The sequence below is a fragment of the Halichoeres trimaculatus genome, unplaced genomic scaffold, assembly GCF_033239565.1.
Source record: "Halichoeres trimaculatus isolate MK-OKI-2021-1 unplaced genomic scaffold, fHalTri1.1 fHalTri1_scaffold_8, whole genome shotgun sequence".
NCBI lineage: Eukaryota > Metazoa > Chordata > Actinopteri > Labriformes > Labridae > Halichoeres > Halichoeres trimaculatus.
Window position 1 is genome coordinate 32,568,337 of NW_027437186.1, and position 13,881 is coordinate 32,582,217.

General features: G+C 41.8%; 1 protein-coding gene across 3 annotated transcripts in view; it reads left to right on the forward strand.

Annotated features, from left to right (window-relative positions):
- Window positions 1-13,881, forward strand: part of dlg5a (discs, large homolog 5a (Drosophila)) — a 56,826-nt gene that overhangs the window by 28,792 nt on the left and 14,153 nt on the right. The window contains exons 9-22 of one of the 3 annotated variants that reach the window (XM_074675434.1): window positions 745-929; window positions 1,020-1,145; window positions 3,668-3,800; window positions 3,963-4,090; window positions 4,173-4,348; window positions 5,646-5,749; window positions 6,934-7,026; window positions 7,242-8,288; window positions 8,890-9,010; window positions 9,110-9,254; window positions 9,505-9,638; window positions 9,767-9,856; window positions 11,678-11,846; window positions 12,456-12,533. In XM_074675434.1, coding sequence (XP_074531535.1) covers window positions 745-929; window positions 1,020-1,145; window positions 3,668-3,800; window positions 3,963-4,090; window positions 4,173-4,348; window positions 5,646-5,749; window positions 6,934-7,026; window positions 7,242-8,288; window positions 8,890-9,010; window positions 9,110-9,254; window positions 9,505-9,638; window positions 9,767-9,856; window positions 11,678-11,846; window positions 12,456-12,533 — 2,729 coding nt within the window. The remainder of the gene's footprint in view (window positions 1-744; window positions 930-1,019; window positions 1,146-3,667; window positions 3,801-3,962; window positions 4,091-4,172; window positions 4,349-5,645; window positions 5,750-6,933; window positions 7,027-7,241; window positions 8,289-8,889; window positions 9,011-9,109; window positions 9,255-9,504; window positions 9,639-9,766; window positions 9,857-11,677; window positions 11,847-12,455; window positions 12,534-13,881) is intronic. The other 2 variants (XM_074675435.1, XM_074675436.1) reach the window with 2 other exon arrangements.

The following is a 13,881-nucleotide window of genomic DNA, read 5'->3' on the forward strand; positions in this document are numbered from 1 at the left end:
CCAACCCCTTTTTTCAAAGTTGTATTTTCACATATCTGTTATGATTAGGCATGCAAGATATATCAGTATCGACCGATGTTGGTCATTTTTTAACACATGGGTATCGGCCAATATATTATCTGTATCGGTCAATATTTACTCATTAACTTCCAGCATTTTCAGAGCATCTTGAACGATCTTTCAAGACCCAAATAATATTGTTTTCCAAGACTATGTAAACACCAAAACTACCTAAGAAGAGTGTACCCTCTTCTTTATCCCGGGCACTCCATCCATTGATCCTCTCCATGGTCGTCTTCTCTCACAATTGCGCCACTTTCTCTCTCTGAACTACCTTGACACATCATCTCAGACTTTTTTGATATTTTTTCCCAGTACTGATATCGGTAAATATTGGTAATTGGCCAAAAATTTCATATTGGTGCATCCGTAGTTATGATATTTTAAAAAAAGCTGTTTCGGCAAAAGCCCCAAATTCAACATTTTTAGTATCATATTAAAGATAAAATCCTGCTTTCAAAAAATGCAACAGCTTTTTAGAGACCGCTTGAATGTCTAGTTCCTTTTCAGCTGCTTCAGGAACATTAAAAAATCCTACCATCGTCCAGAGGTTTGAACACAAGGTCTGTTTTTGATATTTCATACACTTTGTCAACCTGAACACATTGTGTATTCTTGTATAGTGCAATGTATAGAAACACAGTGAATTATTTAGTCTCATCCATGTGTGCTTTTTTTTTTCAGAAACAAGATTCAGCCACCCTAGACATGGAACGAGCCAATAAGGAGATTGAGGTGCTGAGGAAACAGTACGAGGCCATGTCCCAGGAGCTGAAGGAGGCCACACAGGAAGCTGAGGTAGCCAAGTGTCGGCGGGACTGGGCCTTCCAAGAGAGGGACAAGATTGTGGCAGAGAGGGAGAGTATAAGGTCAGTGTGTGAAGACTTTTAAATCTTTTGATCTTGTAGAATACAAACACTGGATGCTGATTTCTGGTCTCCTCTCCTCTCCCTCTCCAGGACGCTTTGTGATAATCTGCGGCGCGAGAGGGACCGGGCGGTCAGCGATCTTGCTGATGCCTTGCGTAATCTGGATGATATGAGGAAGCAGAAGAACGATGGGGTGCGGGAGCTCAAAGAGCTGAAGTGAGTCTAACAGGAAACGTTTATTTACAATCCGAGGACGATTCTTATGTATTTGAACAAGCACAAACACACTCCCTCTGCCTTACACTCCAAAGCCAACATCTTGTGCTGCACTGTCTTTGTCCATTCGAGCCATTGTGCTCAGTGTGTGGCAGTGCGTAAGCTGTGATATTTTGCCTTCGGAGACTTCACAGTTGTTTGCCTGGCACCATTTCTGCACGTCCGGATTAAAAGTGTAATCCGGAGAAGCAGCAGTGTTTTGGGCACACATACTCAGTCTCTCACCCTCTTTACCTCCATCTGCCTTTTAACGTCTTCATGTTGTGTGTAAAAGCTCCCCCTGCTGGATAAAGTGTATACTACAAACATTTCTGACTCTCAGCTCTGAATGAAGGTTTAAGTACGCTGTGACTTTGAGAGTCTGGTCTGTAGAGAACAATGTGGGATTGAGGTTTTAATGTCACAGCCCCACCCTCAAGGCTTGCCTCAGTGGGACACCATATATCTAACTGACAGCAGGGCATTGTTTGTGTTCCACTTTAAGTTTTCACGTGCATAAATATAACCATGGAAGCACAAGAAGTGAGTTCTTTGTGTATCTGAGGAAGGCTGTAAGAGATAGTTTGAACCAGTTAAAGAATTTGTGATAAATATAAAACAAAACTTAGGCAAGTAATTTTATTGGGAATTGTATCCAAGATATTTTTAATCAAATCACAGTACACATTAAAATACATGGTCATCCCAGTCAGAATACCAGATTATCTCAGATTATCATCAGAAAATCATATTTTTTTTACATCTGCATCTGATTGCATTCAAAAAACAATAAAACCATAGTTAGATACTGAAGGGATACAATAACAAACACGTTATCAGGCGATAAAAGAAGTTATATTGTAATAAGGGATGGTAAACAGGTAGTTATGTAAATTAGAGTACTGACAGGTTGAGCAGGAGCTGGTGACATCCAGTGTTTTTGTCACAGTGTCAACAGGAAAAAAAAATTTAAGTTATTTTTTGGGGCTTTTTATGCCTTTAATGATGAGAAGAAGACAGTGGATAGAGTAGGAAAGGGGGCGAGGCTGGGGACTGACATGCACAAAACAGGCCAAGAGCTGGACTCAAGTCTGGGCCACCTGCTTGAGGGCGAACCTCATGAGGCGCAACCTACACTGCAAGGCCATTTGCGACCGGCAATAGGAAGAATTAATATGGATTGATTCAATGTTTCATGTGTATGATCAAGTTATCCCTAGCACACCATATTGTGGGAGTTAATAACCGTTATGGTAGGTTTTTATTAGGGATTTGCGATATTGGACTTTTGGAGATATCCAAGATATCCTGATATTTAACGCTCATTTAGCCGACCATATTTTTTCTGCGCACTTAGTCGCAGAGATCATCATCTCTCTTCTTTATTGGAAGTAGTATATTGTATTACAGTGCATACTCTTTATAGGTACCGACCAAATTTCGCCTGTAGTATCAAGTACCAATCACGTAAAGTCAAAAGGTACCATGTTTTGGTACCTTTTGACTTTGAAGAAGTGGAAGAGCAGGCAATTTTCCATGCTGGACATGAACACAGCATTTCAAGGTTATATATTAAAGAATAAATATGTTAAATTGAAGAAATTTGAAATTTTATTATTGTAAAAATTAATTTTTATTACCACATAAACACACACAAAAGTACCGAAAATTGGTACCGTTGAGTACCAATATCGATTGCCAGGTATCGGGCATCGGTACTGTATCATTTCAAATGTGAAAGGTACCCATCCCTAATACTCTTATCACATTTGCTATGTAATACATAGTTTTTGTGCGAAATAAGAAAAAAATAATACTTGAAACTGTTTATATTCATTTATGACAATTGCTTCTTTTGAAACAAAAAAAATCCAAATGAGAAATCACAACATTAGCCTCAACCAGGGCAAATTTGGCCAATTTAATAATTAACAGTCTGTTAACATAAGCCCTGTTCACAGGAAACTTATAAGAAGTGCAACTGTACAGCAATTAAAACCCAACTGAATAATATGGTTTACTTTGATTAATGGTAAATGTTCCCTAAAGTTGTCAGATACACATACCTTACAGACTGCTGCTTAAATTCAAGTTTAACTTAAAACAGGAGCCAAATATGGGACTACTCAATCTGAACTGTGCAAACAAAATCACAAAAAGTTCAAAAAATATCTGCAGCTTCAGCTCATTATTATATCATTTTATGATATCAGTGGACCTTGGAGTGTTCTTCTTTTTAAGCCAATATCAGCCGATACTGATAACATGCCAATAAAATTGTGCATCCCAAGTTTCAACCAATCAGAATCAAGATGATTCAGTCTTTCCCTTTGATGAAGTTTTCTCTCCCTCCTGGTTAAGAAATATAAAGTTTCCAGTTCTCACACTGGTTGTGTGTGACTGTTTCCCTCTGTTGTCTCTGCCTATCCATCCCCAACAAACTAACCTTTGCCCCCCCTTGTGCCATGTCTGTCTTTGTTTAGAGAGAAGATGGAGAGCCAGCTGGAAAAGGAGGCCCGGTTCTGTCAGCTAATGGCCCACAGCTCGCACGACTCCGCCATTGACACAGACTCCCTGGAGTGGGAGACAGAGGTGGTGGAGTTTGAGAAAGACAGGGTAAGAGCAGTGCTCAGCTCTCATTACTGAGAGCGATTTGGTGACACGCCAGTCTCCCCAAAGCGAGCAGAGCTGCTAAGGCTGCCAAAACTTGATGATATTGAAGTGAGGTTGTCAAAATGGACAGATTTATGCTGACGTTCATATTATCACCCTGTGCAGGAGGACATGGATTTGAAGGCACTTGGGTTTGATATTGCTGAGGGGGTAAATGATCCATATTTACCAGGAGATTGTGGAATATTCGTTACAAGGGTGGACAAAGGAAGTATCGCAGATGGAAGGTTGAGGTATGAGCCGCTTCAAGAAGCTTTTTTCTGTCTTTAGAGTAGGTTAGAAAAAGCTTCATTGTGTGTCTTTTTTTGTCTCCAGAGTTAATGATTGGTTATTGAAGATTAATGACATCGACCTGGCCAATAAGGACAGGAAGCAGGTGGTCAAGGTGGTCCTCAATGGCGGGGGTTTGATCAACATGGTGGTACGAAGGAGGAAGTCTCTGGGAGGAAGGCTGGTCACTCCGGTTCATATCAACCTGATGGGGCACAAAGGTACGTTCTGTTGTGGGAACATTTCAGGGATACAAAAAAGGGACAAAATGATGTGCTTTTTTGTTTCCTTTTCTATTTGATTGCAAATGATACACCTGGAATGTAAAGAATTAATTCATTAGGCAAGCTTAAGCTCTAATAAATTCTTAAATATTTAAGTTACAAAAAAGATTTTGGAGCATGATTTTGTCAAGTTGTGACTATGTTTTCAAAAAATATCCATATTATACTGAATTTAGAGGTATTCACTATTTCTATGCAAGACTACGCTCCCCAGAAATGTCCCTCATCATTTATATCACAGATTAGCCAAAGTTTGAAATAGTTATGACTCAAAAATCACATGGTAACTCAGTTGACATTTTCTCAATTTTTTGGCCCTTGTGCTCACTACAGACCTCGAACATGGCACCACTTGACTTCAATCACCTCATATTTCTGTGCGTTTTCTTCACAGTTTGCTTTTTTGACATTTATAGTAAGAACACCAGAAAAACACAGTTGACGCTCAATTAATGCGCCCCATGTACAGAGAATCATTTTGCTGAAATATTGATGATGAGGAGTTAAAATATGTAACACTTTCTTCATGGTTCCCACCAAAAAGGATGTGACTTCAGTTGATTTAAGTCATGTGACTTTGGAGCAAACCATTGCTGATTTATAGGGCTTTTTTCAAAGGGCAACACGGTTGTCACTGATTTTTCAGACAGAAAAAAATGAATTTTATGCATCTAAATTATTCATTTAGTTTTAAAACACCTTTGTCATATTTAAATGAATATTTCAACTAAGTTATACTGAAAATAATATTCACAAACGTGCTCTAGTGTTAATTTTGAAGAGCAAACTTGACATTTGTAATAAAGTAATATACTTTGTATATTATATTATATATATAATATTATTTATTATTATTATTATAATATTATATAATATTATTTATTATTATTATTATAATATTATTATTATAATATTATATATATATATATATATATATATATATATATATATATATATATATATATATATATATATATATATATATATACTTTGTAATATACTTAATAAAGTATATCTTATCTTATCTTATCTTATCTTATTTGAGAAATCGGACAGCACAAAAACTGTAAATTCCAACACATGATTAGCATTTTTAGCTAAATAAATGATGGAACCTATTGTAAAATTGGTCATTGCTTGAAATTAATACTTAGTAAAATTGGTAAATATATCATATAATATGTCTTAATACTTCATGTTGTTGCCCAAACTTACCGTATCCTCTGCCTCTCAGACAGCGGCATCAGTCTGGAGGGCGGCGTGTTTGTCACTGCCCTCGTCCAGGGCAGCCCAGCAGCCCGAGAAGGCTCCCTCACAGTTGGAGACCGCCTGATCGCAGTGAGTCTTAAGTTTTGCCTTTTATGAAAATCCTCTTTAATTATTATATTTTTTGATTCTCCTTTCCCTCCACATCCAACTCTCTCTGGTTCACACAGCCTCCTTTGGCTTTCTAATCCAGGCCTTGCTCCTTTCAAGTATCCACACTCCAAACCCCGCTAAGATAAGGTGGGATTTGGTTGAGTGTGTGAAGTCGAGGAGTAAAGTCTCCTGCTTTGAATAAATCCTCAAAAGAAGAAAAAAAAGCTTGCCGCTGTGAGGGGCTAGGTGGAGCTGCTGCTTCAGACACACACACACAGGGGGAAGTGGAGGGAAAGTGTCAGAAATGGAACTGTGCAGCTCTGACTTTAGCAGGAGAGATGAGGTCACATTTTAAACCTAATCTGCCATTAGCTGCAGGATCTTAACTCCTGTTCGTTTGAATTAAACATGAAACCTGTGCGTAACCTTTAAATCCCAAAGAACTTCAATATCTCTGCTCTCCAATTAGTGCACCCTGATATATTTAAGATGATAGCTCAGCTGTTACCACAATTAGCAATGGTAAGTACAGATGATGTGAAGAGATCTTAATCATGGAGGAGTGTTATGTTTTATCATGCTCCTGTGGTTGTTAATCACATTACAGAATCAGTAGTTAAATGCTGATATGCCTTAAAAGAAGAAAGTCCAGAGTGCTGAACCTGCTTTTAAATATGCATGGGATGCAGCTGGATTCTGGTATTACACGGTTTAGAGACGCTCTGTAAAATGTTTCAGACTTGTTTGAGGCAAGAGTAGAAAGTTTTTTCCTGAACCTATTCGGAGATAACTCTCAGCCATAATGTATTACTCACTCTGCACCTTCATATCTGGGACCATTTATAAAAGAAAGTCTCTCAAGTGGAGCCCATTGTGATGGAAATGAGTGGATTGCAGTGTTCTCCAGACTAAAATGTGCTGGCCTAGATTTCTTGCGGTTTCCACGCGACAGCAGAGCGCGGCACAGCTCAGGCCCCAGGCGCACTCCCGATCAGGAGATATGTCACCTGTATGTGTTTGTAGATGTGCATCTGACACTTCTACAAACACACAGAGGTGACAAGTACGAGAGCCCCGAGCCTCAGAGAGGAATCAAAAAGTTGAACTTGCTTTGTTTTAGTGTGGAAGGGCCTGTCCTTATTTTTTAACGTCTCCCTCCCCAGATAAATGGCATCGCTCTGGATAACAAATCTGTGACAGAGTGCGAGGCTCTGCTGAGGAGCTGCAGGGACTCTCTCAGCCTTTCTCTCATGAAGGTGGGCCACGCTCTTCTCTCCTTTTCTGCTTCATCTATACTTAAAATCTTCAAAAGCTCTCTCCTACTTTAGCGTGTCCTACATCGCAGTGTTATAACTTCAGCGTTGTGGTTTTGGAGAACTTAATTATCCGAGTCATTACCAACTCATTTTCCAGGGTATCATTTAAAATGATGTTCATTAAGTGTTACTAATTCCTTCACCCGTCCCCTCAGTTCTTTCCTCACAGCACATCAGGCCAGAACATCTTCGAGAGTCTGCGTGATTCATCAGAGAAGTCCAACGGCCGCCTTCACCCCTCAGAGATCCACTCCCGGAACAGTCGCAACCTCAAACACAACAGCTCGACGCAGACTGACATCTTCTGCCCGGATGTTGGGAGCACCAGCACAAGTAGCATCTCTGGGGAGAGGCGGAAGGTCAGGGGAGAATCCGACGAGGCGTACAGCGACATCAGCAAGCCGTTCTCCACGGGGTCCCTCCACGCCACCAGCCTCCGACCGGCCTCTGACTTGGGCACAGGACGCTACAGTGCTTTCCAAGAGTGCTGTCCCTACACAAAGGCGCCCTCCTCCCTGCCCTTTGACCCTGTGTCTGCCTCAGACTGCATCACCATGGAGACAACCCTGGAGAAGAAGCACAGTGGGGGCACGTGGCCAAAAATGATAGTTGGGGGTATGTCGGTGGCACCGGATAACACCAGCCCCATCACAGCAGCAGCTCAGCTCTCCATCTACAAATCGCCAAAACAGAGGAAGTCCATCTTCGACCCGGACACTTTCAAACGCCCTGAAACACCTTCCTCTAAGATGGAGTACATGGCGGCCAATCAGATTGCCGTGGTAGCCGCGGCTGCTGCAGCTTCACACTCCCCTCAGCCTTCGAAAACAGAGTCCCTCTCCTCCTCATCCACCCCTACTCCAACTCCTCCCACCCCACCCACTCGCAGTGACTCCTTTAAGTTCAAACACAAGCATCAGAGCAGCTCCGCCTCCGACTGCACCATCACCTCCGACGGAAAAGGAGAGGCCGCTATCTCCATGGCAGCGGGAGAAAGCAGGGAGAGGAACGAGAGGGAAAGAGACAGGAACGGAAACCACTATTTCCTGGACGGGAAGGTTCTGACCTCGAGGAAGTCATGTGACGAGGACATTGGGCGAACCCGAGGGGAGGAGCCTGAGGTGAAGAGGCCCCGCCCTAAATCTGCCCCTGCTCTTCGTCGCAGGATGACCCCTCAGACTATCACTCTACCTTCCTTCCAAGTAAGAAAGAGTGAAAACTGTAGTTCACAAATGAACGTAGAGTAACTCAAGAAGAAACTGTTGCTCTATAGAGCTTTAAAACATAGATCTTCAGACTTAATGTGTTTAATTTCCTCTTGTAAAAATCTAACTTTGCTTAATCCTGCACTAATTCAAGCAGCTTTATTAGAATCTTTCCTAAAGACGACATGATCCATTTTTAAAGTGTTTGAATTTAAAATGGCACCAACATTTCAAATCTTCCCAGCGGGCCAGAGAATCCATTTTGTAATAGAATTTACAGCCTGGTCAGAGTTATGCCTCCGGGACTTGCCTCTTAGCCAGCGTGTCGGAGTGATTGATGCTTGCTCTGGTACAGCCACCCAGCCCAGGAGCTGAGTCAGAGCCTGGGGCTCTCACATCTATGCCTGGCTACCTCTCCAAGTAGAGAGGAGACGCAGTGGGGGATAAATGTTCATTTTGGCGTAGTGAGATGTTCATGCTGTCATTTTTCTCATACGGTACTTGTCTCCAGCAAAAGGGTAGAGGGTTTCTCCCCAGACACAGTGGTGTTTTGTTACCCTGCAGGGGAGACGGTAACTGTTTCTGTCGTTCATCACAGAGCTACTCTAACGATGAGCATTCGCCCGAGCCCCGAGACATGCTGCGTTCCTCCCCCAGCCGCTCCCACAGGCACAGCGTCGGCTTCGTCCCCACCGTTTACAACGGCTCCCTACCTCCCAGTGAGTTTGTCAACTGTTTGCATGAAGACGCTCTTAAACACGCCCACAGTAATCATAGGCTCCAAACCCTCTCTCATGGCGGTGTGTCTGCTTCACCAGATTCAGCCCACCGGGGTCTGGCGCCCTGCCCCGCTGTGACGGCCGTGATGAGGAATCCAGTGTACACCGTACGCAGTCACCGCGTTCACACCAGCAACTGTCCATCTGTCGCCTCCCAGATCTGTCACCAGCACTCCCACACCAGGTTACCTCCTTTAACACCTTTATTAGCCTGTAATTAAAGCGAATATCCAAATAACTGGTCTTTTTCCCAAAGGCTAAATCACCTAATTAAATTTTGTACTTCTGCTGCATTTCTCAAATACAGTCTTGTCGTGTTTTAGCTCAGCCAAACAATTCAATTAACGCTGCCCTCTGAAATATCCTACATGCTCAAATAACTCTACTCACATAATTATATCAACATTTCCTGAAGCTCTCTTTTTCTTCTGTAGCCCACAGCACCAGGGTCGCCTGAGCCTGGACCTGAGCCAGCAGAAGCGCGCGGGCGACTTCTCCGAATCCTCATCGTCACGCAGCAGCAGAGCTTCACACGGTACAAACTCATTGCCCTCCAGCGCACGACTCGGTCAGTCCTACACGCACGCACACACGCACACATTTAAAGGTCGCAGACTGGATGTCCATGTCTCTTTTTTTACTTTTCTGATGTTACGTCACAGCGTTCATTTCTTTCTCTTCTCGTCCATCTGCCAGGTTCTTCCAATAATGTCCAGTACCGCACAGAGAGGATCAAAATCCCCTCCACTCCCCGCTACCCCCGCTCCATGCTCGGGTCAGACAGAGGTACTGTGCTGGTTTACAACTGTTACATCTGTAGCAGCTCTTTGCAGATCAATCGTGTTTTCATGTCTGAGGGCACCTTTGTCTGGGACCCTGAGTAATAACAGCTATGTATCTGTAAAGTCTTAGATTAAAGCAGTAGTTTTGTTGCAGCCAGCAGATAAAAACAGCAGCAACTGTGCACACAGCTAAAATATGGAATGAGATCTAAAATTTTGTTTAAGATAGGGATGCACAATATTGTTTTTTTTTTACTGATATGCTGATATTTAACTCATTTAGCCGATACTGATACCGATATTTTTTTCTGTGCACGTAATTGCAGAGATTATTAACCCTCTTCTGTATTGGAAGTTACATATTGTATTATGGTGCATTCTGTTATCACATTTGTTATGTAGCATTTATTTCAAGTGCAAAATAGGAAAACTAGATACTTGAAGAGAAAACTCCTACTTGAAAACTGGATGATGCTCTTCCTGAGAAAACCAAAACAATACCCACAACCAGGGGAAATTTGGCCAATTTCATAATTTACAGTCAGTAAACATAAGCTCTGTTCACAGCAAACATATGAGAAGTACAACTGTACAGCAATTAAACCCAAACTGAATGAAATGGTTTACTTTTGTAAATGGTAAATGTGTCTAAAGTAGTCAGATACATGTTCCTTACAGGCTGCTGCTTAAATTCAAGTTTAACTTTAAACAGGAGCCAAATGTGGGACTGCTCTATCTGAACTGTGCAAGTTCAAAAAATATCTGCAGCTTTAGCTCATTATTATTTTGGTTTATTATATCAGCAGAATTTGGTGTGTTGGCCAACATCTGCACTGCAAAAAAATGAAATCTTATCAAGTTTTTTAGTCTTATTTTCAGGTTTAAGCTATTTAAAGACTGGGGTCTTTAAATATGCTTGTATTAAGACATTTCTGTAATCTTGACAAGCACATTTCTCTCATCCCATTGGCAGATTTTTTTACTTGTTTCAGGCAATTTAGACCTTGTTTTTGTCTTTAAATAACTTCAAATGAGAGGGGCTCATATCAAGGCCAAAAAAACATTTTTACTAAAAACAAGAGAAAAACATTGGATAAGATTTCAGTTTTTTTGCAGTGTGATACTTTATTTTTCAGCCAATATTCACCGATACCAATAACATGTAGATAATATTGCGCATCCCTAATTTAAGAATTAGATTAAATTAAAAGATCAAGTTCACGAAAAGGTCTTCTTTCAGTCAAAGTTGCAGTGTTTGAAACTTCCATTGAAGCAGCAACTCATTGTGTGTTTTTGGTTTTCAGTGCCACAGCATCAGTCCTCGCTCACTTAGTTTATTTGATTGAATCTGAGGAATGATGAGGTTATACCTCACACCCAGAGTGTGAGCTTTTATTTGAAAACAGGGCCACCAAAATTAAAAAAAAATGTTGGTTAAGTGATCGGGAAATGACTCAGGGCTAAAAGGAAATCAGTGCAGCTTAAATCATCTGCCTGATTCTTTGTGTGTTCAGCTGAAAGTGATCCCCAGATTTACCTCCTCATGAAAAGCTGATTTTCAGTTATCTTAAGTTAAGAAAAAAATTCTCCATGCATGTTTAGAAACTTAAAGCATCAAATCTCCCATCAGAAAGCTCAGGTAGTGATTTCCTCTTAAAAACTTCAGTGTTTACTTTCCCTTTACAAAAACCTCCAGATATGCCGGTAACTGAGCTACACCTGCAGTTGAGTTTTAAACATCTGTCCTTGTCGTGTATCTCCCTGCGAGTTGTAAATTTAATCTTACACAGCACACACTTCATCTCTCCCTCCTGCTCCTCTTCAGGCTCCCTCTCGCACTCGGAGTGTAGCAGCCCCAGTCTCATCACGCCGCCACAATCACCACTCAATCTGGAGACCTCCTCGTTCGCCAGCAGCCAATCACAAGGCTCCATTTCCACTTTACCTCGGATCTCTGTCAGCCCCGTGCCGATAGGGGAGCGCAGGAAAGACAGGTACGACTGCAGCAAACTCTAGGAGATTGAAATTTCAAAAAGCAATAAGGCAGATTACTAACTGACAAATATCCCAGCTGGGTGACACGCCTGCGCTGATGTGATATTGTTCAAGGCATCAGATGAAACTCTGACTGTTTCATATGTTTTCTGGCAGGATCGTTAATACCTGTAACACATGAACCTCAGAATAAAAATCAAACAGCTGCTTTACAGATGCTGATGGAGAGTACGATGATAAGAATCCCTTCAAAGCGGATACAATATGGCCGACATCTGCCCTCAGGGATCTTCCGAGGCTATTTCAAAAGGCGTTGCCAGGCAACAGGTCTATCATGACCAGAGCTGTGCAATCCCTCATTGAAATTCAGACTGAAATCCTATTAAAACTCTTGAAAAAAGTCGCACAAGTCTCTTGCTGTTTTGAAAAAAAGAGAAGCAGTGATGTGTCAGAGTGTTGGAATTTGATTTGTTCTTCCCTCCGACATTTCTGTCTCATTTTGTACCGCCGACACCTCTCTGTCTTTGACGCTGTTACTGTCTCTGTATGATATCTGTCCCCCGTTCTCCTTTTTATCTTCCTCCCGCTTTCCTCTCTTCAACCCTCAGATCTCTTTACCGTAACAGATCTTTTCTAAGGATTCCTCTGGCTGCAAGGCCGAGGTTCTCCTCTCTCAGGAGCCTCAGGTTCGTTATTTATCAAAGTGCTAAAATCAAGGGAATGCCCCCCACCTTTCCTCCAAGTTCACGTCGTTCCCATGCTTCAGTGAAGGTGGTTAGATTAGGAGCAGAATGGTCCTGTTCAGTTAAATATATTCAAGTTGTGGTGTTTCTTCCTCTGAAGTGTATTTCCTATCCCTATGGCGACTTCTTTGCATGCTACTGTAGCAGCGCCTCCAGATCAAGTTAAGATTAGCTCCTCTCGCTGAAACTCAAAGGTTCAGTGTTATGTTGACATCCCATCGGTCTTCCTTCATGCCAGAAACCCTCCTGGATCTCAGCTATTGCATGCAGCGTCCATGCTCTTACATGACATGGACAATATGCATGCATTTGTTTTGGCCCCGAGCCGCGTCACCCTTTAGTCTGCAGTATGGATGTTATGCAATGCTATGATTATAATTCAGCCCTGAGCTTCAGGGTCATGCTCTTGTTTGTACACCACCACTCTGTTTACCCCCGTCACTGGCTGCTAATCCATCCCTCTGATCTGCCATCATGGATTTCTATTCCATGTCCGATGCAAAGTTGTTATGAAGACGTACAAAGTCCCGTACAAATCTCCTTCATGGGTAGGGATTCTGACTTGCTTGTGCATTTTGGGTTTTTGCACATGGTTCTCCGCTCTCTGCACCCATCCTCCTCCTCCTCCTCCTCTTCCTCCTGCTTGTTCTTCTTCTTCTTCCTCTTTTTTTTTCTTCTTCTTCTTTTACTCCTTCTTCTTCTTTTATTCCTTCTTCTTCATCTTCTTCTCCTCCTCCTCCTCCTCCTTGTTTTTCTACTTCTACTTCTCCTCCTTTTTCATCATCTTCTTCTACATCTCCTCCTTCTTCTTCTTCTTTTTCTTCTCTTCTACCCCTCCTCCTCCTCCTTCTTCTTCATCTTCTTCTTCTCCTTCTTCTGCCTCTTCTTCTACTCCTCCTCCTTCATCATCTTCTTCATCTTCTTCTTCTTCTTCTTCTTCCTCTTCTTCTCCTTCCTCGACTCCTCCTTCCTCTCCTCCTCCTTCTTCTACTCCTTTTTCTTCTTCTTCTTCTTCTTCTTCTTCTTCTTCTTCTTCTTCTTCTTCTTCTTCTTCCTCTTCTTCTGCTTCTCCTTCTTTGACTTCTTCTTCAACTCCTCCTTCCTCTAGTCCTCCTCCTTCTTTTTCTTCTTCTTCTTCTTCTTCTTCTTCTTCTTATAATCATTATTATTATTCATCTACTCCTCCTTCTTCAACTCCTCCTTTTTCTTCAGCTCCTTCTTCTTTTTCTTCTACTTCTACTCCTTCTCCTCAATTTCTCCTTTTTCTTCTTCTTCTTCTTCTTCTTCTTCT